The sequence below is a fragment of the Geotrypetes seraphini genome, chromosome 17 (genome assembly GCF_902459505.1).
Source record: "Geotrypetes seraphini chromosome 17, aGeoSer1.1, whole genome shotgun sequence".
NCBI lineage: Eukaryota > Metazoa > Chordata > Amphibia > Gymnophiona > Dermophiidae > Geotrypetes > Geotrypetes seraphini.
Window position 1 is genome coordinate 47,765,525 of NC_047100.1, and position 27,138 is coordinate 47,792,662.

The following is a 27,138-nucleotide window of genomic DNA, read 5'->3' on the forward strand; positions in this document are numbered from 1 at the left end:
GAGAAAGACATGTTGTACATGATAACGAAGGTGAGGAAGAGAGAGATGCTGTATGGAGGGGAATAGAGAGGTGAGACCCAGGGCACAAGCCAGGGAGAGAGAGAGAGAGAATTGTTAGACAAGTGGGAAAGAAACAGAAATATTGCATATGGCAGTGGAAGGGAAGGTACAGAGATGGAAGATGGATGGTGAGCATGGAGAAAGAAGAAAACGTCAAATGGGCAGGAAACCCTGGTGAGTGAGTTAACAGAAGACAAACAGAAACCAGAGCCTGAATAATAAAATGACCAGACAACAAAAGGCAGAAAAAATAATTTTATTTTCTATTTTGTGATTACAATATGTCAGATCTGAAATGTGTATCCTGCCAGAGCCAGTGTTAGACAGCGAGTGTGATCTAGGACCTAATAGAGAGAGAAAAAGGTTTTTTTGTTTATATGTTTACACCACAGTCTTTTGTGTGAACTTTTGTGATATACACTGGTTTTTACTCCAGGATACACCGTGTCTTGTTTCATTCTGCATGCCTCAGTTCAGTACATATGACCCCTGAAGTAGGAGTTGGGTCTTACTCATTGTGAATGGACATAATAAATATATTTTATGTATATCCTTCTTTGGCCTTTTGTTTGGAGAGTCCATTGTCCCATTCCCACTGTTTCCTTTTGCTGTGCTGTTATCGTGGGTTTGTTGTATTGCAGACTGTCTCTTTGACATGTAACATTTATACATAGCAACATAGTAAAAATCAGCTGATAAAAACCTGCGCAATCCATCCAGTCTGCCTCTCAAGGTGTCCAGAGTTGAATCCGAGACTCTATATATGATATACATATCTTTGCTCTGGATCTAAAGTTATACCAGTTATACCAGTACTTTAGATCCAGAACAAAAAAAAATTAAAGCCTAAAATCAGTAGATGTCAGAGTTGAAGTTGGAACTGGAGTCAAAAGTTTGGTGCACCAACTCCGCAGCCCTGGATTAAACTTCACCCACAGAAATGACTTCACTTACTTGGGATTTTACTCCACTCCAGTGGCGAGATCTCCACTCTCTTGGGCATCTTCTTAAACTGATACATTGCATGTTCTCTTCAGTTGTTCTCAGAGATATAAATCCCCCCTTCCTTACCTTTCCAGGGCCATGAAAGGGATGATGCTCAAGTTCTAGGAATGGTCTTTTCACTGGCTTGGAAGAAAGTTAACTTTGCTTATCTCAACAGAAATGTTCCAGACATTGAAGCGCACGTGGCAAAAGAACAGCAACCGAATATGAACCAAAAGGAACCTATTCCTTTGAGCCCACTTAGCCTGGTAATGAAAATTCATGGTCTTTGATTATATGCAACTTACATAGGTGTCGGAATGGGGAAGGCCACAGGGGCCATGGCCTCCCCAAAAATTGGCAGTCAAAGTCAGTTATGGCTTTACTCCCCCACCCACCTCCTCCCAGTCGCTATAATTTTAAATCTTCCGGCAGCTGCCACACTACTGCAGAATTAAGACTTCTGGGGCAGTCCTGCTCGTTGACACTGTGCGGTGACTCCCTCATACCCCAACATCCCCCCTGATATCTCCCGTGCCTTTAGGAGATGGCCAGCAAGAGGGATGCCCATTCTTCCTGCCAGCAGGCCCGCCTCTTCTAAAATAGTGGACCTTCCCTTTCCCGGTGTATTCTGGGATGCACCAGGGAGGGGCCTAAGACTGATTGGTTCAGATGCCTAAGGCCCCACCTCCTGTATCTGCTGCGAAGGAGGCCTTACGCATCTGAACCAATCAGTCTTAGGCCCCTCCCTGGTGCATCCCAGAATCCCATTTTGAAAGAGGTGGGACTGTCAACAGAAGGGAGTGGGCATCCCTCTTGCCGGCTTTCTCCTAAAGGTACCGGGGAAGTGTTTGGGATTTGTCAGGGGGGATGTTGGGGTGTGGGTGAGTGTCGGGGGGTGTTGGGGAATGTTGGGTGGGTGTTGGGGAGTGTCAACAAATGTCGAGTGGATGTTGGGGAGTGTTTGGGGTTTGGGAGATCAATGGGGACAGCAGCAGGAGGGAGTGGGTATCCCTTCTGCCATGGACAGTATGTAGGGGTTCTCTGCTGCTTCCACTTAGCTGATCACAGCAAGGAGATTCCCTTGTCACGATCAGGTGATGGCAAGGGATCAGGTGCGATTTTCTAACCGGCACATATGGCATGGGCACCTGTTATAGAATCGTAGTGGTTAGGCGGGGCTAGGCTTCTGTCTATTAGGACAGATGCAATTCTGTAGAGGACACCGGTGTGCGATTTTAAGCGGCTACTGAGATCGGCATCCTATACAGAATTTCTCCCTTAGTCTAGTGATTTTCCACTTTTTCGATTCTGTCGAAAAAATACAGAACGGAAAAAAGTGGAAAACTGCTGGACTAAATGTATAGCCCACGATGGAGTCTGCCCCAACTTTGTTGGATGGGCTGAGAACTTTTCAGTGGCTCTTCAGACACATCCCTCTTGATTATAAGGAAAACGAAGAAAACAAGTTACTCCTAGAGACAATACTTGAGAGTTATATCCTAAGAACTGTTTTCTCAACAATTGTGTTGCTCTAGATACGTGGTTCCCAACCCTGTCCTGGAGGACCACCAGCCAGTCGGGTTTTCAGGATAGCCCTAATGAATCTGCATAGGGTAGATTTACATGCCCGTCACCTCCATTATATGCAAATCTTTCTCATGTATATTCATTAGGGCTATCCCTAAAACCAGACTGGCTAGTGGTTGGGAACCACTGCTCTAGATACATGAGGAAAAACAAGGATTTTCTGTCCACAAAATTATCATCTTTCTATGAAAAATATTGTTTTAGAATTCTTGATTTCCTTAATTCAGATTCCAAGGTAGCCAGAAGAGTGGCTCTGCTATTGATAATATCTTGTGACGTTTCCAGGAATTCAGTTAACTTATCTTCTTCCCCTAGTCTGAATTTTTGGAATATACACATATCAATTTACAAATTTCAAATTAGCTGCCTCTTCAATTTTAAGAATTTTTATGATATTTTCTCTGGTTCTAGTAATCTATGATAAGGAAAGTTTAAAAACCTTAAATTCTTTATCTTTAACATATTCTCTCATCTATCAAGAGATCTATGAACAAATAAAACTATCCGTAATTGTAGATACAGTAGTTTCTTGTAAAGTTGTAACCCGTGTTTTTTGTGAATATATTTTTACCCATCTCTTATATATTTTTGAATGTGCAATTATAAAAATGGGAAAAAAATAAGCGCTTATTATTGGTTTCCTCAATCAACTCATATTATCCCTTTCACATTTTGAAAAGCACCTGAATGGCAAGTTTGACTGGGAATTTCTCCTAACCTGGAGGATCCTGATCTGAAGAAAGCGAGTTGGGGAGATATGGAGACTAGAGGAGAAGCCAAGAGACTTAAAATTATTTTGCTGGAGGCCAATTTTTTTTTTTTTTGTCAGGCAATTTAAAAAAAATAATAATATTTTTTTTTGTTTTGTTTTTCAAAGCAGAATAGAACTTTTTGTCGGTAGTACCACAAAGTTGCCATTACAGGTTGCAGCAGCCATTTTAAAGGGGCAGCTGTGACAGGCTGGAGTGAGCGGGCATCACTCCTGCCCAATCCCCACTAGACCACCAGGGTTGGGCAGGTAGACCTGGGGGGGAGGGATCCAGGAGGGGTGAATTTTTGATGTTCCAGGGAATCAGTAGGGGAGGAATTCTTCATGCTCCAGAGGGGTGGGTGGGAGGGAGGGAAGGAGGAGGGATTGGAAAGAGTTCTTGATCTTCTAGGAGGTGGGCGGGATGAATCAGAATCATAGGATAGATCAGGACTTAGCCGAATACTCTCAATATTCATCTGGGGCCCACAAAAACCCAATGGATAGTACATGCCACGTTAACCTTGGATATTCGATGCCAAGACCTAGACGTAACCCAGCATTGAATATCCAGAAAGAATTCATAGAAACATAGAAATAGACGGCAGATAAGGGCCACGGCCCATCCAGTCTGCCCACCGCAATGACCCTTCCCCACCTAACTCAGTGAATAGATCCCACGTATCTATCCCATTTGGCCTTAAAATCAGGCACGCTGCTGGCCTCAGTGACCTGAAGTGGAAGATTATTCCAGCGGTCAACCACTCTCTCAGTGAAAAAGAATTTCCTGATTTTCCACGGGTGCCCCCTGGTTGCCGTGGGACCCATGAGAAGGAAGATATCTTCTTCCACTTCGATGCGACCCGTGAGATACTTGAACGTCTCGATCATGTCTCGCCTCTCTCTGCGTTCCTCGAGTGTCATGGTAGTCAGTGTTTAAGAAAAGACCAGTATAGTCCATTTAGTGTGTCAAGTAAAGTGGCCAGGCCCATAACAGCCATTGTATGCAGGTAATCTCTTGCCCTTATCTTGTTTAGGTTGCAACTGTTGCTCTATGCAGGTTCCCTTCCTCATGTCATTGTTTGGAAGTTAACTGTCGCTGTGTGAAGGCTTCCTCTTCCCCCTTCTTTTGTTGTTTTTTTTAATGTGCAAAAAGTCATTTAACTTTTCCTTGGGATAACTGAAGTAAAAATATTCCACCCTTGCACAACACATTCTCTCCCTATGAAAAGTAGATAATGCAAATTTTGTATATGTAAAAAAACCAGACGTGTTCACTTTGACTTGTTATTTGTGGAAACAGTTAATGAGGAGCAGGTCAAAACAGCAGGCAGACATTGTTTTTCTCTCCTATCCTAAATTCACTTTCAAGAATAGCTCTTAACTTGGATAAATGTTCTTCATGTGGTAAAAAAACTGACGAGCTACTAAAAATAACTGAGGTCTTTCCTTTTCTCCCCAGCAATTTGATGGCAGAGCCCAGGATCCAGGTGAGTTTAATTCATAGTTACCAGAACTGGTTGCCTTATCTTAAAAAAGATATAGCGGAATTAGAAAAGGTTCAAAGAAGAGTGACCAAGATGGAGTTCCTCCAGTATGAGGAAAGACTAAAGAGGTTAGGGCTCTTCAGCTTGGAAAAGAGATGACTAAGGGAAGATATGACTGAAATATACACTTCTCCCTCCATATCCATGGTGGTTAGGGGCAGAGCCGGCCCGCAAATATTTAAAAACCGCAAATAATATTCGGGCCGGTTCTGCCCCTAACCCCCACTTCCCCCCCCGGCTATTTTAAGCCCTGTAAGCCCCCCCTTAAGCCTTACCTGGTGGTCTAGCGGGTTTTCGGGCAGGAGCGATCTTCCCACGCTCCTGCCCCGTGCAGATCGCTCACAGGAAATGGCTGCCTTGAGCTCCGGTCGTAGGAGGGTTGGGAGCGCGGTGGGATTCGGGAGCATGGGGGTATGGGTTTCCGAGGCAGAAGGGAGTGGGCATCCCTCCTCCCATTTTTTCAGGGGCCATCATTGGGGGAGCGGTCGTCATCGGGAGGGGGGGGGCAGCACTATGTTTTTTTTAATGGGGACAAGCATTGTGCAGTGTGTAACACATGCACAACGTCTGTGCCATTTAAAAAAAAAAAAATTCCTATCCCAAATAGCTGAGTGGCAGAAGGCTGCTTCGGGGCTTCCCCTGCCTGTTCTGTGCATGTATGAGAGTCCCTTTCTCGACAACCAATCAGATAGGATTACAGTGAACCTCCACAAAACTCATTTGCATGCGAACTTGTTGAAACATTGATCACCATTTTAAAATTGGACAAAAAAAAAAAAATCAGCCCATAGCGACTCACACGGTCTTAATAACCATTTGTAGTTAGGATTCAATGGCATAGATGTGGTCTATTTCTATAATTAGAAATCTCTGTGGCAAATGGGATATGATGACTTTATGCGGTCGCTGGAGTGACATGTTGCTTCCTCTCTATAGTTTCAGGAAGAGATTACCTGTTTAACAGCAGAACTGGAGAACGTCGCTGGATCTAACACCTTGTATCTTGTTCAAATCTGCTATGACACAGAAATTGGCTTTTCTGTCATTTTTCTCATATTAAAGTTCCAATTTCATTCCATGACAAGTAACACTTTCAGGACTGAGGCTATTATGGGACCCAGGAGAAATGGGTAGCTTTTTCACTGAAAACTTATTCCAAAAGGCTGTGCTGCATAGGTGAGAATGAGATAAACCTTAACGTAATAGATATCCCAAAAATGTATTTCCAAAACATACCCAGAGTACACCACATTTTTAATCAAGTGTGCTGCACGCTGTAATTATTTCTGAAGGCTGCATGTTCAACTATGTCAGAGGAGGCATAGGATGAAGGTAAAAGGACAGACTCAGAAGTAACCTGAGAAAGTACTTCTCCACGGCAAGGTTGGTGAATTCATGCAACGACCACCTGGTGGAGGTGATGGAGACTAAGACAGTGCCTAAATTAAAGAAAGCTTGGGATAAATTGGGTGATTTGGTGTAGGATGGGCTGGGGAGGGCATCAATGGGAATTCCAGTAACTTGGAACGTGAGGACGTTACTGGCCAGACTTTACGGTAGATATCCTGCAAACAGGATGGGTGGATAGGCTAGAGCAGGGGTGTCCAATGTCGGTCCTCGAGGGCCGCAGTCCAGTCGGATTTTCAGGATTTCCCCAATGAATATACATGAGGTCTATTTGCATGCACTGCTTTCATTGTATGCTAATAGATCTCATACATATTCATTGGGGAAATCCTGAAAACCCGACTGGATTGCGGCCCTCGAGGACCGACATTGGACACCCCTGGGCTAGAGTGAGCTTGGATGGCAACTTCAGCATTTGGAACCTAGGACAATACCAGGTGGACTTTATAGTCCGTGACCCTGAAATATCAAAGAAGAGACAAGTTAGGTTATTTTGTTTTGGGTTTTTTTACAAGGTGTGAAACTGATCTTTATTAAAGAAGAGTCAATGTAGCATTCAAAAAGAAATAAAAAAGAAGAAAATAAAAATATATGTAAATATATCAAAAATGGTCCTCAGGGGTGAGCCTTTGACAGTATTCCATACAGACGTCGAATAAATAAACTGAGTGCCCTCGGGATGGGCCCCAAAGTGATGGGCTGGATCAGGAACTGGTTGAGTGGACGAGGGCAGTAGTCAGTGGAGATCATTTTAAGGAAAGAGATGTTACCAGTGGTGTTCCTCAAGGTTAGTTTAATCATGTATTTGTAAGGGGTATAACTAATGGGCAGATTGGCTGTTGTCATTTACTATGTTACTATGTAAATACATAGGATCTCTAGGGGATAGGAAGGTAAGTAGATGTTATGGACTACATAGGCCATATGGTCTTTATCTGCCTTAATTTTTCTCCGTTTGCCTAAGTATAGGTAGATTGACTAATGCAGTTAGGGGCTGATTCTATAAATGATCCCTATTAGCACGGCTGTCAATCAACTGCTACGCACTGTTAAAGAATCATTTCTACCAGTGCCTAACTTGACTTAGGCGTCGCTAGGCCAGGGTTTTCCTAGTCTAATTTATCAGCGCCCAGCATGGACGCCTAAGTCATACCATGCCTATTCTCTGCCTCTAACCTCACCTACTTTTGAGGTAGTTGTTGGTAGATGCCATGACTTAGGTATCAGTAGGCGACACTCCGAGTTCCACGTGGAACTCTTCATTGTTTGTTTGTTTTTTAATGAGGTTTTAATGATATGGTCAATTACCTTGCCAATTAAGCTCATTAATCAATGTTCAGCTCCCTATAGAACTCAGCTAGGCGGCCCCAATCAGGTGCCTTACCCCTATTGTCCTCAACTCTCAACAGTCTAAACACTTTTTAGAACAACACTGAGACCGCGGTACCCATAACCTTCCTTCTCTTGAGCCACAGTTCTTTCTTAGCAGCGTTAGAGAGCACATAGGGGGGTCATTTTGGTGAGATCACCCAAAGTGATGTGCTGGGATGGTATACGCTAAGTGCAAATTCTATGTTGGCAGTTGCGTACGCAAGTGCCATTATAGAATACTAGTGTAGGCATTTGCTTGCCTAATGAGGTGCAATCGCTAATGATAACTGAATGGTGGATTTTCACTCCGAAATGTAAGTAGATAGAAGCATAAATGCTTGTATTCTACTGTAAGTGCTAGGCATACCCCTAACCCATCCACGCCCCTCCCAGGTCCATACTCCTTGCAGTTGGGGAGAGTATGTGCAGTGGTTAAAGCTACAGCCTCAGCACCCTGACGTTGTCCAATCTATCATCCTGACGTCATCCAATCTATCATCCTGTCCAGACTGGACTACTGCAACTCAATCTACCTAAGCCTTACCAAGAAAAACCTTTATAGACTTCAGTGGATCCAGAATGCCGCGGCCAAACTCATCTTTGCAAAAAGTAAATTCGACCATGTCTCACCGCTCCTGTCTAAGCTTCACTGGCTTCCGATTATTGCCAGAGTCCACTTTAAATGCGCCTGCCTAATTTTCAAAATCCTTCACAGCATCCTCCCTCCCTTCATCCAACTCTCCTGGAACTCCAGACCCACTCACAAACTAAAATTATCCTTTCCTTCATTAAAAGGCATTTCCCGTGCATGAAAACTAGGGACCTCCCTTCCCTTCAGATTCACTGAGCTCTGGAACAACCTTACCTCCCCCCTCCGGATCCTGAGCTCTCTCCAACTCTTCTGCAAACATCTTAAAACCTGGCTTTTTTCAAAAATGTAATACCTACCTACCTACCTAATGTAATATCTTTGGCATCCTAAGCCCCCCAAATATCCTTCTCACTATATCCTTTAACCTCACTGGAGTTCCTTTCTTTCTCAACTCTTGTAAACCGTGCCAAGCTCTATGATTGTGGAGATGATGCGGTATATAAACCTAAGGTTTAGTTCAGTTGTGTGTTCTAACCCACACTGCTCCTCGTGACTTAATCCCCCCATTGCCCCAGATACGTTAGATAGATATTGAGCCCACTGGAACAGACAAGGATAAATGCTCGAGTACCTGAATAAATTCATGCAAACAATGGATTCTGCCTGCAATTTACAGAATCCTAAAAGCAGTTGTGGCAATAACTGCTCATTAGCTTCACTAACTGGTTGTTGAAGTCAATTAGCACCTAATTATTAAATGATGTGCATACTGACACTGTTCTGTAACTGGCGTGCATAACTTTGCATACTAAATGCCAGATTCAATTTAGATCACCCATAGTGGGGTGCCAAGGGCAGAGGCGGGCACAAATTAATGACTTAAAGAGGCATCAACAACCAATTGACTCCGTGTTCTACAAGCAAGGCTTTAGCTATATCCATTGATAATGAAGTCTACTTGGCAGTTTACTTTCCCTCTCAAGTAACTCAAACATGTTAAATGTATCCTCCTGAAAAAGCTGATGCACACATACTAAATACCCCTAGCCCAGGGATCTCAAAGTCCCTCCTCGAGGGCCACAATCCAGTGGGGGTTTCAGGATTTCCCCAATGAATATGCATGAGATCTATGTACATGCACTGCATATTCATTGGGGAAATCCTGAAAACCCCACTGGATTGCGGCCCTCGAGGAGGGACTTTGAGATCCCTAGTCTAGATCAGGGGTGGACAACTCCGGTCCTCAAGGGCCAGAATCCAGTCGGGTTTTCAGGATTTCCCCAATGAATCTGCATTGAAAGCAGTGCATGCACCTAGATCTCAGGCATAATCATTGGGGAAATCCTGAAAACCCCACTGGATTGCGGCCCTTGAGGAGGGACTTTGAGATCCCTAGTCTAGATCAGGGGTGGACAACTCCGGTCCTCAAGGGCCAGAATCCAGTCGGGTTTTCAGGATTTCCCCAATGAATCTGCATTGAAAGCAGTGCATGCACCTAGATCTCAGGCATAATCATTGGGGAAATCCTGAAAACCCGACTGGATTGCGGCCCTCGAGGAGGGACTTTGAGATCCCTAGTCTAGATCAGGGGTGGACAACTCCGGTCCTCAAGGGCCAGAATCCAGTCGGGTTTTCAGGATTTCCCCAATGAATCTGCATTGAAAGCAGTGCATGCACCTAGATCTCAGGCATAATCATTGGGGAAATCCTGAAAACCCGACTGGATTGCGGCCCTCGAGGAGGGACTTTGAGATCCCTAGTCTAGATCAGGGGTGGACAACTCCGGTCCTCAAGGGCCAGAATCCAGTCGGGTTTTCAGGATTTCCCCAATGAATCTGCATTGAAAGCAGTGCATGCACCTAGATCTCAGGCATAATCATTGGGGAAATCCTGAAAACCCGACTGGATTGCGGCCCTCGAGGAGGGACTTTGAGATCCCTAGTCTAGATCAGGGGTGGACAACTCCGGTCCTCAAGGGCCAGAATCCAGTCGGGTTTTCAGGATTTCCCCAATGAATCTGCATTGAAAGCAGTGCATGCACCTAGATCTCAGGCATAATCATTGGGGAAATCCTGAAAACCCGACTGGATTGCGGCCCTCAAGGAGGGACTTTGACACCCCTGCCCTAGCCTGACACTCAAGCCAGCTGAACACTTCCTCTTGCATATTCCAAATACCTAATTTTTATTTTTATTTTATTGTAACCCGTTCTGAGCTTCTGGGGAAGACGGGCTATAAAAATGAACAAATAAATAAATCTTTAGCTCAGGATTAACCAAAGAGACATTGGGCCACAAACTTTATAATCCCAGGTGTAGCAATTAGCTTTGAATTATGGGATACCACTTTCTAAGCCTGAGCCGTTAACAAACTACTCGTACTATACTATATTATACTGTTTCTCATAATCAGCAGATTTCAGCAAGGATAACTGGTTTGCAATACCTTATCCCTCAACCCATAATCAAGACTCCCGTCATGTTTGGCTCCACGTTGGTTGACAGCTCAGACAGCATGGTAGACATGGCCCTGGCCACCTTGTTGAACAGACTGGATGGATCGCTGTCATTTACTGTGTTAGGAAATGGATTAACCATTGCTCTCTCCAGCTATAATCACCTGGGTACCCTCTTTACTTTTGACAAATTATAATTTCCTCAAAGCAATTCTTGGTGTTTCACCCTTGCACAAAAACCTAAAAAAGTTTCCTTTGTAATATTTTATAAAAGGAATCATGATATGGAAGAGGTGTCATACTCCAAATGGAATTTAGCTTAGACACCAGTGCCATCTTGATAGCATCAAGATGCCTCCACCAGGACAAATATAAGGGGGACCACTTCAAAATAATGTCTTCAATTAACAGCAGATTCTATATATATTGACCAGTGAATACTAATCACCTGCTAATCATCTTTACTAGAAGTTCTCCTGTCCCTGCCACAGTCCACAGCAACCTGGAGCCTTTAAAATTTCCCTCACTGTTTGCTCTTAGGTTAGAATCTTATATGGTCTATAAATAATAAAATATTTTACTCAGTTGTTATCAATGTTCATCAATATTTTTGAAGCCATGTCCCCATTTGCATGGGCAAAGAAAGTATGTGACCCTCCTCCCATTCCCACCCCTGGAGGCATAGGCCAATGACATCTTTATGGAGACCTCACCAAAGTTGTGGCTACAAATGTGGGTTTTGAAACTCTATTTGGGGTCATGACCCAAAGTTTGGGAAGCCCTGCGTTACTTGCTTGTGCACATATACTAAAAGCCATAGATAAAATGATTTATAATGAAATAGAAAGATCTTTTTGGTTGCAGGAGCCAAACAAACCAATCTCCAGATCTGCCCTCAAATTCTCTAATTGCTGATGCTATGGTGGGCAAAATATTGGTGAGGCAATGGCCCCTGTTGCTCACCCCATTCCGTTTCTGGCTTCTCTGTTATCAACATTCGAATTAGGACTCTCTGTTCACATAGATCCCATCCCATACCAAATTCTGCATGCATTACAATGCTAGAGAAAGAGAGAGAGAGATTGTGGTGAACCCACACTGCTCCTTGTGACCTTGGGCAAGTCACTTAATCCCCCCATTGCCCCAGGTACATTATTGTGCAGTTTTGTTTTATAAGCATACCCTCGAACTAATGATGTTATATCTGGGCTCAGTAGATGATAAGGATGTGAATGTTTTTTTACAATCTGTTTAGTCTACACCCCTCCAGGAGTGTTAGCACAGGACAGCTCTGGTTTTTTTAGTTTGTTACTGGAACTCAGACTGGATTATAATCTACCCCGGAGAGTGGCAGGGTCAAACAGGGTGAGTTGTTTGATGCATTTGAAGCATTGGTCTTGGTGCAATGGGTCAATGGATTGACCCATGTATCTGGTAATACATTGGGCCTGATTTTTTACAAACCTTGGACTGATCATGCACTGCTATTCGGATTGGTGAAGATTAAAGCAGTCATAAGCAGATATAGAAGTTCTAAGTATGATATCCGAAGCATACCCCCTAAGACTGAAGCGACAGCTTTGTGGAAGGGGTGGGAAGCAATGTTGGAGACTATCGATATGTTGGACTCTGATCTTGTGTAATTAGTGCAACCTTTGAAACAAAAAAGAGGTTAAGTTCATAGGCTGAAAAAGGGCATATGGGCTTATCTAAGGCCTCATTGAAATATCTCCTGTGGCCAGCCTGCTAGCTCAAGAACCTTACTCCTGTAATAATCCGTTCTCGCCTCTTGAATTTTCGCTCTACACAAATTCAAAAGTTCTAAATATGGCCCAACATTATTGACTGACATGGATGAAGTTGCTCCAAAGCGAAAGAAGGTAACTTGGTCAGAATCAAAAAGGAAAATGTGGTTGTCTGAGGAGTTGTTGGAACATCGGAGGCCGTTGAGAAAAGTAGAACATGACTGGTGAATGAGAAGATTGGAGACTGACAGAACTTTTGAATTTGTGTAGAGCGAAAATTCAAGAGGCGAGAACGGATTATTACAGGAGTAAGGTTCTTGAGCTAGCAGGCTGGCCACAGGAGATATTTCAATGAGGCCTTAGATAAGCCCATATGCCCTTTTTCAGCCTATGAACTTAACCTCTTTTTTGTTTCAAAGGTTGCACTGATTGCACAAAGTGACTGTTCCGGAGGCTGCCTTTGTGGTGGATGCTAAATGGGCCTCATTTTGAAAATGTTGTAGAATCTGATGTGGCCACTGCTTTGAATTCTTGTAGGCATCCAATTTTTATTATTATTTTTTAATCGTCTACTTAGACATATTGGCCGCCAGGACGTCCAACCATTAGGGTGTCCAACTTTATTCACTATTTTCGACCACAAAACCATCCAAGTTCAAAACGTGCTAATCCAGACCATTTGGAAGTGGGAAGGGCCAACAAAATACAGCGTTCCCCTTCCTTTCATTCTCTCCTTAATTGTTTTCTATCCTATATTAATTGTATCTCCTCCCCATCTTCCTTTTGTATCATGTTAACTTAATCCAATATGTACTACATTAGATATGCCATTTGCTTAAATTGTTTTAATCTTCTTTTTAATTGTATTGTTACTGGTGTTTTTATTTTTGTATTCCACCCATTATATTTGATCTGTAACTCGCTTAGAAGTTGGATAAGTGACAATCAAATTTTAATAAAAACTTGAAAACTTGAAACATTGCAATGAACTGGCCACATAGACATACCAATAGAGTAGTGGGGCACCTTAGAGGACACTGCTGTGAACTTCACATAAAGGGTGCCAGAAGTACCTCACTTTAACCCCCTTCTAATGTATGGTGAGTCTTCCAAAATGCCACAAAACCTACTCTACCCACCTGTCTACCATCCCAATAGCCCTTATGGCTGCAGGTGGCACTGTTAGGTAGTAGAGTAGGATTTTGGTGGGCTCACATTTTTCACCATAAATGTAGTGGTTAGAGTGGCTTCTGGGCCTGGGTCCTCCTCTCTGTGGCTCACTAGTCCACTCGCCAGGCTACGTAAGACACCTATGTGATGCTCTTCTAGGCTTTCCCATACTAGGTGCTGCTGTTTTAGAGATACAGTAGGAACAAATATACTGTTTCATTCAGATTTTTCAGGGGTTAGGAGGGGGGTCAGTGACCACTGGAGGAGTTGTTGTTAGGTGCCATTGACTCGTGTTCGAGTCCTAGCGACTTGATGAATTGCGGATCTATAAAGAAATCTGTTTTGTGCTAGTCTGGAAAGGTCCTCCAGCGTCAGCACCATGGCTGTTTTCAACGTGTCCAGCCATCTTATTGCAGGTCACACTCTTCGCCTGGTTCCTTTGATCTTCCCAAATATGATGTCCTCCTCCAGTGATCTCTCTCTTCTAATGGTGTGTTAGGAGTTAGGAGGTCATAACTTAATCCCTCCAGTGGTCATCTGGTGGGTTTGGGTAATGTTTTGGCATGTAGCGGTCAAACTGATCTTTGGGCTGAGGAAGTTTGACCACGTGACACCCTACTACCGGCAGCTGCATTGGCTGCCAATGGAGGCGCGCGTAAAGTTTAAATTTGCCTGCTTCTGCTTCAAAGCTCTACACGGACTTGCCCCTAAATATATAACTGACTTTTTCGTCTTCTCAGCCAACAGACACAAGAGAAGCTCACATTCCAACTTCGTTTCCCCCCCAGTGAGAGGTTGTAAACTGAAAAAACACCATGAACATCTTCTCTCACACCAAGCAACATCATGGGGTAAAGACCTAGAACAATTGCTTTCGCCCACTACTTATGAGGAATTTAGGAAACGTCTGAAAACACACCTGTTCCTAAAGTATCTAGACAACTGATCCTCTCTTCTCTCTCCCCTCTGTAGTGATTAACTTGTTCTATTGATCACTCTCTCCTCAAAAATGGATTTCCTGTCCTATTAACCCTCTTTCTTCCTCCCCTCTTAAAGTCAATCAATTTGTACCTTTGCTTAATCTTTGTAAACCGCATAGAACTTCACGGTATTGCGGTATATAAGCTGTTATTATTATTAGATGTTTTAAAAGAGGTCTAGCTCACAATGTCTAAGTTCTATCCAGGTTGTCTTATAAAAGGTCATTTATTGCTGCAAGATGTTCGTCTAAGCCTACCCAAAGCTGGCCCATAACATGCCTCCAATATGCTTCCCTGTAGCTCTGGATACACAGTGGGTAAAGCAATCTCTCAAGTGAGTGTAATGTACAGATATAAACCTATGCAGTGCAAAACTCATAGATTCAAAACTCCTAACCACTAGCTTTATCTCCATAACCACTTCCCCTATTCTGATTCAGCTCCCACATTCATTTGGATCCACAAGCTTTATTCACATTCATGAAATAGTCCCTTAAAAAAGTATAACATTCCTCCCAAGTGTCTGTGTGTTCATCCCTCAATGCATGATTTGCATAAGGTGTTATCTAACGCCAGTGGCGTGCGGTGACTTTTATATCAGGGGATTCAGTGGATGAGCTAAACCAGGCATGACCAACCTCTGCTCTCACCAAGACAAGTTTTCAGGATTTCCACAACATAAGTACATGAGATCTATTTTCATACAATGGAGGCAGTGCATGCAAATAATCTCATGTATAATCACTGGAGAAATCCTGTAAACCCAACTAGACTGAGGCTTTTGCGGACCGAGGTTAGACATTTCTGTGCTAAACATTAGTGCAATATGTGTACCTTTAACCAAGGTTAATGTGCTCACTGTTTGTGCTAAACAATGTCACATCTTGGTCTCAGAGTCATCTTTAATATTTGTTACTTCTCCTTTCGACTTCTTTATTGATGTGAAAAAAACAAGCTCTGTATCACTACCACCTTCCCAAAATCTATCCTTCAAAGTCATACACAGCCTGACATTATGTGGCATAGAACTTCAGATCCCATCAGAACAAGACGCTGACTCTTAAGAAATCAGAAGCAAAATAAATAAACCCAATCTTGCCGTAAAGTGGCAAAAGGAAGACTGGGCCAAGCTAGGTGTGGCATATAAGAGAGAAAAACTGACAATTTTTTTTCTTGTCTTTGCAAGTACACATACAGGAGAAGGCTAAGAGAAGGAGCTCCAGGCTGCCCTGGGGCAACATCCTCAGGCTAGTGGCTCCTACGGACGGCAGAGCCACGCGCCACAACCGTTCATTTCTCAAAGCCCTCACACAGGCTCTTCTTTGCTCCCTCACTCACTTTGGAGTGGGGCTGCCAACTTGTTAACAAAGAAAAACTTGATTCCTGCCCTGCTACATGCCCGTCCCTGCCCCTTCCTTGTCCAGCCCTCATGCCCCAGCCCAAATTCCTTACCATTGCATCCTTCTCCCACCCTCTACAACCGTCAGATTGCCATCTTGAAAAAAAACCCAAAACCTATCACGTGTATATTCTAGACCAGTGTTCTTCAACATTTTGACACTTATGGACCGGCGGAAATAAAATAATTATTTTGTGGACCGGCACCGGACCTCGGACCGGCAGTTGAAGAACACTGGGCTAAGTCATACCCATCTCCACCTCAGACCCCGCCCCATAATAGTACTAATTGTAACACCATTTTTTCCATATATACACACACACATACACAGTATTACAACACATAATGGTTAACCACAAAATTAAACTACACAAAGCACACTGTATGCTTCTCAATATTCATTCCTACCAGAACACAGATAATCTCATGCAACTATGGGACCAAAAACTAAAAGTACTAATATATACAAACTAACCCTAAGATGCAGTACAACCCCAGAGGAAAACAAACAAATGCATTTCTTCCAGAACAGACAGCAGATGTAAATCAATCACTAAATTAAAAAATTAAAACATTCCCCCTACTGTTGTTGTCTCCCTCGCTCCATAATGTGCCTTGCCTTCTGGCCTGCCCCCCGGTGTTATCTTTGGGCCGGCTCCCTCTTCCTGAGTGCTGCAGTGCGACGTCAGAGAGAAGGCTTCTGGCTCAGGCGCAGGACGTGCGTTGGAGCCTCTTCCCATGGCTTTGTGCACTGCAGCACTAGGGAAGAGGGAGCCGGCCTGAAGACAATGCGGAGTTGATTGCACTGTGGACCAGCGGCTGAAGAACACTGTCTAGGGCCCGAAGCATGTGCCGGCCCTGTGGACCGGCAGGAAATTTCTACGGACCGGTGGTTGAAGATCACTGTTCTAGGTTATGTCACAAACTTAACAGAAACAGAGCTCCAGTAGCCCAACTGCAAAATACAAACTCATTCCAGACTTACAAACTGTAGAAAAACAGCCATAATAAAGCAGCATCAATGCCCAGGACAGGGTAGAGGAGAAGCCTAATGGTTAGAGCAACAAACTAGAAATCAGGGGACCCAAGTTCAAATCCCATTGCAGCCCCCTTTGTAGTCTTAGTTAAGCCACTTAACCCTCCGTTGTCTTGAAATGGCCAGAGGTGGCAGTGGCACTGACAATCTCATCCCATTTAGGATCTGCCAGCAAAACCATCCCAGTGGCCACATAAGTCTTTCAGAGTTTGCTGCTTGTGGGTATCAGGACTAGAGAGAGTCAAACAACCCTATTTATAATAAGGCAGTGGTTCCCAACCCTGTCCTGGAGAACCACCAGGCCAATCGGGTTTTCAGGGTAGCCCTAATGAACATGCATGGAGCAGATTTGCATGCCTGTCACTTCCATTATATGCAAATCTCTCTCATGCATATTCATTAGGGTTATCCTGAAAACCCGACTGACCTGATGGTCCTCCAGGACAGGGTTAGGAACCACTGCCCTAGAACTAGGGTAGGCAATTCCGGTCCTCAAGAGCCGGAGCCAGGTCAGGTTTTCAGGATATCCACAATATATATGCATGAGATAGATTTGCATCTCAAGGATGGTTCCGGCTCTCGAGGACCGGAATTATCTACCCCTGCCCTAGAACACCAGTATACTTCCTACTGAAAAACAAACAAACCCCAGAACAAGTCAGACTGTTCAGATTGGCTGAGTAATGTTATCACGCACTCCTCAACCTACCTCAATTTTAGAAAATTGGTAAAAACAAGTTTGTTCAATCGATTTGTAAACTAATAATTTTATAGCACTGCAAATTCAACCATTAACCTTAAGAACTACATAGCTTTCTACTACTTCCATTATATAAGATTGTATAGATGTCTTTGAATTGTTGACCTCTTTGCTGATTGTCCAGCGCTTCATGTTGTAAACCACCTCGAACTTTTCATGGCTTTGGCGGTATATAAAAATAAAATTATTATTATTATCCCTACATCGAAAGTAAACACTAACAGAATACCTCACAAAAGCCACCTACAGGCCGCAATCCAGTCGGGTTTTCAGGATTTCCCCAATGAATATGTATGAGATCTATTTGCATATACTGCTTTTATTGTATGCTAATAGATCTCATGCAAATTCATTGGGGAAATCTTGAAAATCCAGCTGGATTGCGGCCCTCGAGGACTGACTAGCACCTGTGTGCTAGGCTAGGAGAATACAAGCCTAGTGGTTAGAGCAGCAGCCTCAGCATCCTGAGGTTGTGAGTTCAATTCCCACTGGAGCATGAAACGTGGATGTAGGGCAACTCTCTCTTTCTCCTCAGCCCAAAGCCACTCCCCTTCAGCCTGTAGAGGGGGATGGGCTTTGGTTTCACTGCAGGCTGCCTCAACCCAAACTTCCCTTGTCTGCTTTGCCTTAATCTTACAGGCACACCCACCTTGGCTTTAGCTGCCCTATCTGGTGAACTAACAGGGTGCAAATGGTGGGGCAGAGCAGGATTCTATTACTCCACTGAAAGCCCCGCATGGCTATAGGGCTTGGATTCTCTAAAGCGCCTGAATCCCTTGAGGGTGTGCCACTTTAGCTTCATGCAACTTGATTGGTTAAGCAGCTGCCTGTTCAACCAATCAAATTGCTTGAAGCAAAAGTGGCACATCCTAGGGGATTCGGGAGGTGGTACAGAATCCCAGCCCTACAGCTTTTTCTCAGTTTGATTGGTTGAGCGGACTTCTTGTATCCCATTTAGTTTCAATGCAAACAGATAAATGCTGATTTTAAACCAACTATACATAAAGATTTTTTTTTCTTTTCAAGCTCTGTCAGAAACCCACCCCCATGGGGGAGGGGGGAATCATATGTCATGTTATAGAACATAAGAACATAAGAACATAAGCAGTGCCTCCGCTGGGTCAGACCACAGGTCCATCTTGCCCAGCAGTCCGCTCCCGCGGCGGCCCGAACAGGTCACGGCCTGTCTAAGTCACCAGAAGGGGCCTCCTTGCCACCTTGGTTTCCCATTGAGTCTTATCTTCCCATCGAAGTCCTAACCCTCTGGTCTTGCACATGCACGACCTGGTTGGATTTCTATACTTATTACTTGGTTTGCTTTCTATACCTGTGTTACATCCCAGCACCTCTCTCAGTATCCCATGATCCCCCTATCCCTCAGGAATCCGTCCAATCCCTGTTTGAATCCCTGTACCGTACTCTGCCTGATCACTTCCTCCGGTGAATTCCTCTCTTAACTCTTATGTTAAGAAAAGGCCAAAAGGATAAGAGGGAAGGACAAAGAAAAAAAACAAAACCAGCAAAAGAAAATATAATCTCTACTCTCAGAGGATGCAGGGAAGCAGAGATCAGAAAGACTCTCTTACAGCAGCAGCAGAAACACAACCCTACATAGGCCTCATCTTTCTGTTCAGGGCCTTCCACATAAGGAGGGAAAAAGTCATATTTTGGGCTTCAGAGAAAGAAATCCCCTCCCCCTTTTTTTCCTCACTGCCATGCATAGAGTTACCATATTTTTCCTTCCAAACAAAACAGGATGCCTGGCTCCGCCCCATTACAAAAACGGCCAACACAAACCAAAAAATATATACCAATATTGACAAAGTCCAAAACAAAAAAATTGGTATAAAATAATGATAAACTCTCCTTGAACCAGGCCTACAACGGTGTGAAAAAATGTACCTCCAGTAACTGAATAGCCCGCGCAGCTCCCGACGCTCATAGAGTTCTTATGAGCGTCAGGAGCAGCGCGGCTCCCCACGCTAAAACCGCTAGCACTTTTTAGTAGAAGAGGGGGTTAATCCAGTCATTTATATGGTCAACTTTAGGGCCAATGTGACTTTAACCACATAAGCTGACTGAAAATCATGATTTCTCACCACTGAATATCAACCCCCAAAATTCAAAATGTTTCAAAGTGCGTGCCAGAGTTTCTTCATAAGGCTGAAATGATCTAAGAGGCAACGTATGATGAGCCAAGTGAAGTACTGGCTCGAGGTGTCAAAGCTCAAGAGCATGGTACGCCCCCACCTGGAATACTGCGTCAAACACTGGTTACCATACATGAAAAAGGACATAGTACGACTCGAAAGGGTCCAGAGAAGAGCGACAAAAATGGTTAAGGGACTGGGGGAATTGCCGTACAACGAGAGGCTAGAGAAACTGGGCCTCTTCTCCCTAGAAAAGAGAAGACTGAGAGGGGACATGAATGAAACATTCAAGATATTGAAGGGAATTGATTTAGTAGAGAAAGAGAGATTGTTCACCTTCTCCAAGGTGAAGAGAACAAGAGGGCACTCACTAAAGTTAGAAAGGAAAAGATTCCGTACAAATGTTAGGAAGTTCTTCTTCACTCAGAGAGTGGTAGAAATCTGGAATGCTCTTCCGGAGGCTGTTATAGGGGAAAGCACCCTTCAGGGATTCAAGACAAGGTTGGATAAGTTCCTACTGGAACAGAACATACGCAGGTAAGGCTAGACTCAAATAGGGCAATGGTCTTTGACCTAAGGGCCGCTGCGTGAGCGGACTGCTGGGCACGATGGATAATTGGTCTGACCCAGCAGCGGCAAATCTTATGTTCACTGAAAACCTGCCTCACTGACACTGGCTCAACCTTCAGAGTGGCAGGAGTGCGTTGCTTCTCTCACTGCTACGATTTCCTCCCTCCCGGCACTAACACCAACAAAATTACAGCTTTATATGTAAAAACAGGAACTGTCTGCTCCCATGAGAAATAGGAAGAATCTGGTCTCATTTCTAAACCTGTGGCACTGCAGATGGCAGCACAGGGAGGAAGGCAAAACAACACACTCTCACCGCTGTTCTAAGGAGACGGTAAGCAGCTGATACTAGAAGTGGAGGGAGCTGCCTGCAAGGGGTCTAATGTTGAGGTGGACCTAGCTAAAATGCTTGCAAAAAGTCTAATGCTGATGCCAGACAGACTTCTACAGTCCGTGTCTCATAAATGGCAAAAGACAGGTGAAGTGGTGTAGATCAGTGTTCTTCAACCGCCGGTCCACGGTGCGATCGATGCAACGTTATCTTTGAACCAGCTCCCTCTTCCTCATTGATTCAGTGCACAAAGCCACGGGCAGTGGCTCCTACGCGTGTTCTGCGCCTGAACCAGAAGCCTTCTCTCTGACGTCACAACATCAGAGGAAAGGCTTCCATATGAGGTGCGGGACGCGCAAGGAGCCGCTGCCCGTTGCTTTGTGCACTTCATCAGTGAGGAAGAGGGAGCCAGCCTAAAGATAACACCGGGGGCAGCATAAAATGGCCAGGTGGGAGCAGGCCAGAAGGTAAGGCATAGCATGGAGGGAGGGGGACAACAAAGGTAGGGGGGAATGATTTTATTTTTGAATTTAGTGATTGAATTATGTCAATTTTGAGAATTTACATCTGCTGTCAGTGTGCTTTGTGAAGTTTAATTTTATGGTTAACCATTATGTGTTATTAATAAGATTATATTGTGCATCTGTGAAAAATGAATGGAAAAATAGTGTTACAATTAGTACTATTATGGGGGGTGGGGTCTGGGGGTGGAGATTGGGCAGAGATGGGCGGGGTCTGGCCCACAACTTAGCCCAGTGTTCTTCAACCGCCGGTCCACGGACTGATGCCGGTCCACAGAATAATTCTTTTTATTTCTGCTGGTCCATAGGTGTAAAAAGGTTGAAAAACACTGGTGTAGATCACATTGTGGAGAGCATAAAGGAGAAGAGAACCCCCACAAAAAGAAAACTAGGAAAAAAAAGTGGGGGTGAACAATGGATTTTCCAGCAAAAAAAGGAGAAATATGTAGAAACTTGGATAATGACTTTTTGCTGTGCTGGGGTAAAGTTGTGGAATTCGCTGGTAGAACAGTTAAGGAAAAGTGTTGACAGAGGAACTTTTAGGCAATTCAACTGTTTGTCACTGTTTTATATAAGGTCTGGCTCACTTTGATCAAAGATTTATTGACATTTTAAATCTTTTTTTTTTTTTTTTTTAACTTTATTCATTTCAAATCTTAACTCGAGTACAATAAACACATATATTAAGTTAACTTTCAAATACACCTGACATCTTATAATTAATCCTTATAAAATAAAATAATATCTCCCTCCCTTATACATTTATGAAGATGATTTATTCCAATTATACTCAAAAATACCTCCCCTTCCCCCCCCCTAAATTCTTCAACTTTTTTACAATAATCCATCAATGGCCTCCACACATCTTGAAATTTGCTATAATTCCCGTTTTGGACAGCTAATGCCCTTTCCATTTGATATATATGACAAACAAAATTCCACCAGAAACGATAATTAAGTCCATTCCAATTTTTCCAATTTTAAGTGATCTGTTGAATGGCAATCCCAGTTAAAATTAACAATTTAAATCTTGATGTCTGATTGTCCTCTTGTATTATTTTAACTATTATATATGTTTGATCTTATGTAAACCGCCTAGGTAGGGTAACCAGCTTTTCCCAAAGGGAAATCCGGACCCATGGCCACACCCACAGGCCCTCCCAGTTCAGGCCCTCCCACCCATTCTGCCCATTCTGCCTACCAGCCCTGCGTCCACACATAAGCAGATGCCCCTTCCTGACGCGATTTTGACAGGAAGCTTTTCAAAACCCGGACAAAGTACCAGATCCCCGGACATGTCCTCGAAAAGGGGAAATCTGGACGTCTGGTATCCCTACACCTAGGGCTAGATCAGTGGTCTCAAACTCACGGCCCAGGGGCCACATTCGGCCCGCCAGGTACTATTTTGAGGCCCTCGGTATGTTTATCATAATCACAAAAGTAAAATAAAACAGTTTCTTGATCATACGTCTCTTTAGCTATAAATGACAATGTTATTATTAAGACTTAGCCAAAAGGAAAGATTTATAAACTATAAAGAGTTTTACCTCATGCAAAATTATCGTTTCTTTAATAAGACATTAACTATTTTTTTCTGAGGTCCTCCAAGGGCTCCTTTTATCAAGCTGCGGTAGGGGTTTAATGCGCGTTAAACCGTCTGCCGCGCTAGCCGCTAACGCCTGCATTGAGCAGGCGTTAGTGTTTTAGCCGGCCGCGGGGGTTAGCGCGTGACGAAATGTCCGAAGCGCTAACCCCGCTAGTGCGACTTGCTAAAAGGACCCCCAAGTCCCTGCAAATCCAAAATGTGGCCCTGCAAAGGGTGTGAGTTTGAGACCACTGGGCTAGACGGTATAGCAATTTTATCAATCAATCAATCAAATAAAACCCAAGGTGCAATTAGAAACAGTGTTTTGTGAGATAATTGTTTGGAGTTTTCATCCTTGTGAAGACTCATGCAATAAACTTTCCGATTGCACCTTGGGTTTTCTCCATTTTCGCTGGATGTCTGTTATTCATCCCCACTCTTTTTTCCTAGTAGATCAATCACATTGTCACATGCTGTGCAGCTGAGAAGGAGGGGAAGACATCTTGACTGGGAAGTTGAATTCTGTCAGCAATGCTTAGAGGTGATATGTGGTTATAACTAAGACTCCATCAGGTTTGGTTGCCCATGTGCTGGGCAGGATTAATTCTTCAGTGGGCCCTAAGCACACAAGTACACTGGGCTATCTGGGCCCACCCCTGCCCATGTCTCCATTTATTTAGTTGCCTGGTTGCTAATTTACTTCTTTATTTCTTTTTCTCTTTTTTTTTAAATGTTGACTTTTTTTTTCATGGCCTGCCTCTAAACCAGTGGTTCCCAAACCTGTCCTGGGGGACCCCCATCCAGTCAGGTTTTCAAGATATCCCTAATGAATATGCATGAGAGAGATTTGCATATAATGGAAGTGACAGGTATGCAAATCTCTCTCATGCATATTCATTAGGGATATCTTGAAAACCTGACTGGATGGGGGTCCCCCAGGACAGGTTTGGGAACCACTGCTCTAAACAATCTCATAAATCAACTGAGTGCCCTCAGGAAGGGTCCCAAAGTGACGGGTTGGGTCAAGAACTGGTTGAGTGGAAGGAAACGGATGGTTGAGATCACTCTGAGGAAAGGGATGTTACCAGCGGTAGGTTCTGTTCTTGGGCCTGTTCTTTTCAACATTGTCATAAATTATATTGCTGAAGGGCTGTTGGGTAAGATTTGCCTCTTTGCGGGTGATACCAAAATCTGCAACAGAGTAGACAGCCCGGATGATCTGAATAACATGAAGAAAGACCTGGCGAAACTTGAAGAATGGTCTGAAATTTGGCAGCTAAAATTTAATGCTAAGTAATGCAAGGTCATGCATTTGGGCTTCAAAAACCCAAGGGAACGGTACAGTTCAGGGGGTGAAGAACTTTTGTGCACGACAGAAGAGCGTGGCTGCTATGCTGCAAGTCTCAAAAAAACTGCAAACAACGGATGCTAGCAACATTTGCTCCCAACATGTTGCTGCAAGAGCAGGACATCGGCTTGGCTCCATGTGATGACGTCATCGGATCAGTATACTGGGCCTTCCTGAACTCTTTGGGCCTGAGGCACAGGCCTATCCTTTAATCCTGCCCTGCCTATATGTTTCAAAATTCATGGCGAGTGATCAAAATAAAGTTTATAAAATTGCTCAGAGATATGGAAGGCTTTAAAACCTCCCTCGGGAAAAGAGTTCACCTTCCAGTCATTGTAGTTTTAGATCTATTTTCAGATCTTTTCTGACTTGCCTGTAACCAATATCCCGGAACTCATTTCAGTAAAACTGCTTATGTGTTTGGCATGGTAGAGACTTGACAACCAGGGTTTAAGCATGAGTGACTGTAGCCCACACAGAGTGGCGGGCATGGCCTTGTTGGGCAGACTGGATGGACCATTCGGGTCTTTATCTGCCATCATCTATGTTACTATGTTTACTAATGAAAGGTATTACCCCCACACCCCAAGGATTTAAACGTGCCCCATTACACCCAATCTCACTCTGCTCCAGCCCTGCCTTATTTTATCCCATCCTAACTCCTCCTCACTTTAGTCTCCCTTAACATAACATAACAATCAGCGTATATACCGCAGGGCCGTGAAGTTCTATGCAGTTTACAAAAGATAAGATGTACAATCAAATAAAAATTAAATACTCAAATAATTAGAAAATAAAGACTGTAAAGGTCTGAACGGTTTACTAACGGCTCCTTTTACAAAAGTGCGCTAGCGGTTTTAGCACGCAAATGCCCCGCCTTTTAAGCAGGCGGTAGTTTTTTGACTAGCGCGCGCTAAAAACGCTAGCGCACCTTAATAAAAGGAGCCCTAAGTTTGCGGTATCCATGTAAATTCAAACTAATTTACCCAACATTTGAGTCACCAATTGCCAATGGATCATCTTGAAATAGATAAAATATCTCCCTATACTCCAGTCACTTTGGGGAACTGGAACACCAGCCCCAAGATCTAGGGGATTTTGCAAGGTGGAACATACCTCTTGCTATTTGGCTAGAGCTCTGCACAGAGATTCCAAGAAGGAATCTGTAAGGGAGGGGGAGGGGATTGAAAATTTCCAGCTTGTAGCCAGTACCCTCTGATTTATTTTGATCTGGGCCCATTAATTGAAACCCCCAGAAAGGCAGCAACCTATCAAGGTTCCCAAGGAATGGGCCTGGACCCCAGTATTGTGAAGAACAAGGAGCATGGGAGGGACAAGAGAGTTAGCCTGATCGCCTTCTTTCTCCTCAAAAGAAAGATTGCTTGTTCTGGAAAAGGGACTGTTAAAAGGCTCTCAAATACTCTGGTCTATAGCGTTTCACATCCCAGAAATGTGTATGGTTAGAAGCAGAGCTGAAATTTCAAGCTTAACTTCAGGAAGTCACTGTGGCTTGGAATTAGAGAATGACACGGGGAGCGATCCCCGCAGGGAGCTGCGGCGTGACTGCGGTTTGGCTGCGGGTTATAGAGACTCCAAAGCCAAATCGCCGCAGACACAGGGACAAAAGTTTTCACCGCCCGCAAAAACGGTGAAAAGATTTGTCCCCGCAGGCCAATGTACCCCCTTCTAGGAACCGCTATTTACCTGTGTTTCACCGTGCTCCTCATTTGTCAGATCAACCCTTCCTGCCAATAGAACCCGCCGCCCCCCCGACGATCGCCGGCAGGAAGGTGCTCAGCCCTTCATGCCGACAGAACCAGCCCTCCCCAATGATCGCGGCAGGAGGGTACCCATCCCCTCCTGCCTACCCCAACAGCCCCCCCGACGATCGCAGCAGGAGGATATTCAACCCCTCCTGCCAGCTCCCCAACAGCCCCCCTATGATCACTGGTAGGAGGGTGCCCAACCCCTCCTGCCGGCCCCCCCAACGGCCCCCTATATCGCCAATAGGAGGGTGCCCAACCCCTCCTGCCGGACCCTCCCCCAACAAACCCCGCCATCCCGAAACACCACCCTTAGTCTTACTTTCCAAGTTGGACCGGACAGCTCCTCGCTCGTCTGGCCAGCAGGCCTGCCTCCGTCCACATGAGGCGGGCCCGCCCCTCCCCTCCCCTGCCTAACCCACAGGATCCTAGGGCCTGATTGGCCCAAGCACCTAAGGCCCCTCCTATAGCGGGAGTGGCTTTAGGTGCCTAGACCAATCAGGCCCTAGGATCCTGTGGGTTGGGCAGGGTAGGGGCGGGCCCGCCTCATTTGGACGGAGGCAGGCCTGCTGGCCAGACAAGCGAGGAGCTGTCCGGTCCAACTTGGAAAGTAAGACTAAGGGGGTTCCGGGGTGGGAGGGTTCGTTGGGGGGGGGTCCAGCAGGAGGGGTTGGGTACCCTTCTGCTGCGATTGTCGGGAGGGCCGTTGGGGGGGGTCTACAGGAGGGGTTGGGTGCCCTCCTGCCGTGATCGCTGGGGGGAGGGGAGACTTGCAGCCGTAGCCGCGGTCACTATGCTAATCACGGCAGGGAGATCTTTGCCGCGATTAGGTACAGCGGCCGCGTCTACTTACCATGTAGGCTAACATTGTAAGCATTTAAAGTACATGTCGTGTTTGTTTTTGTATAGTTATTAACTAATATTTAACTAAGTTTTAAAGTTTTAAAGAATGTTTCCTTTATACGTAAATAAAGAAAAGTATATAAAATTGTACCCGTTTGAGGCTTTTATGTATGCAGCGGTGAC

The 27,138-nt window shown here is 44.4% G+C and overlaps 1 protein-coding gene across 3 annotated transcripts in view; it reads left to right on the forward strand.

Moving 5' to 3' along the window:
• The window catches only part of CDHR4 (cadherin related family member 4), a 99,204-nt gene extending 92,761 nt beyond the window's left edge, over positions 1 to 6,443 (forward strand). For all 3 annotated transcript variants that reach the window (XM_033926437.1, XM_033926435.1, XM_033926436.1), the window contains 3 exons: positions 1,223 to 1,313; positions 4,845 to 4,872; positions 5,866 to 6,443. In XM_033926437.1, the coding sequence (XP_033782328.1) occupies positions 1,223 to 1,313; positions 4,845 to 4,872; positions 5,866 to 5,921 (175 nt within the window). In that variant the 3' untranslated portion in view covers positions 5,922 to 6,443. The remainder of the gene's footprint in view (positions 1 to 1,222; positions 1,314 to 4,844; positions 4,873 to 5,865) is intronic.
• Positions 6,444 to 27,138: the final 20,695 nt, after the last annotated feature.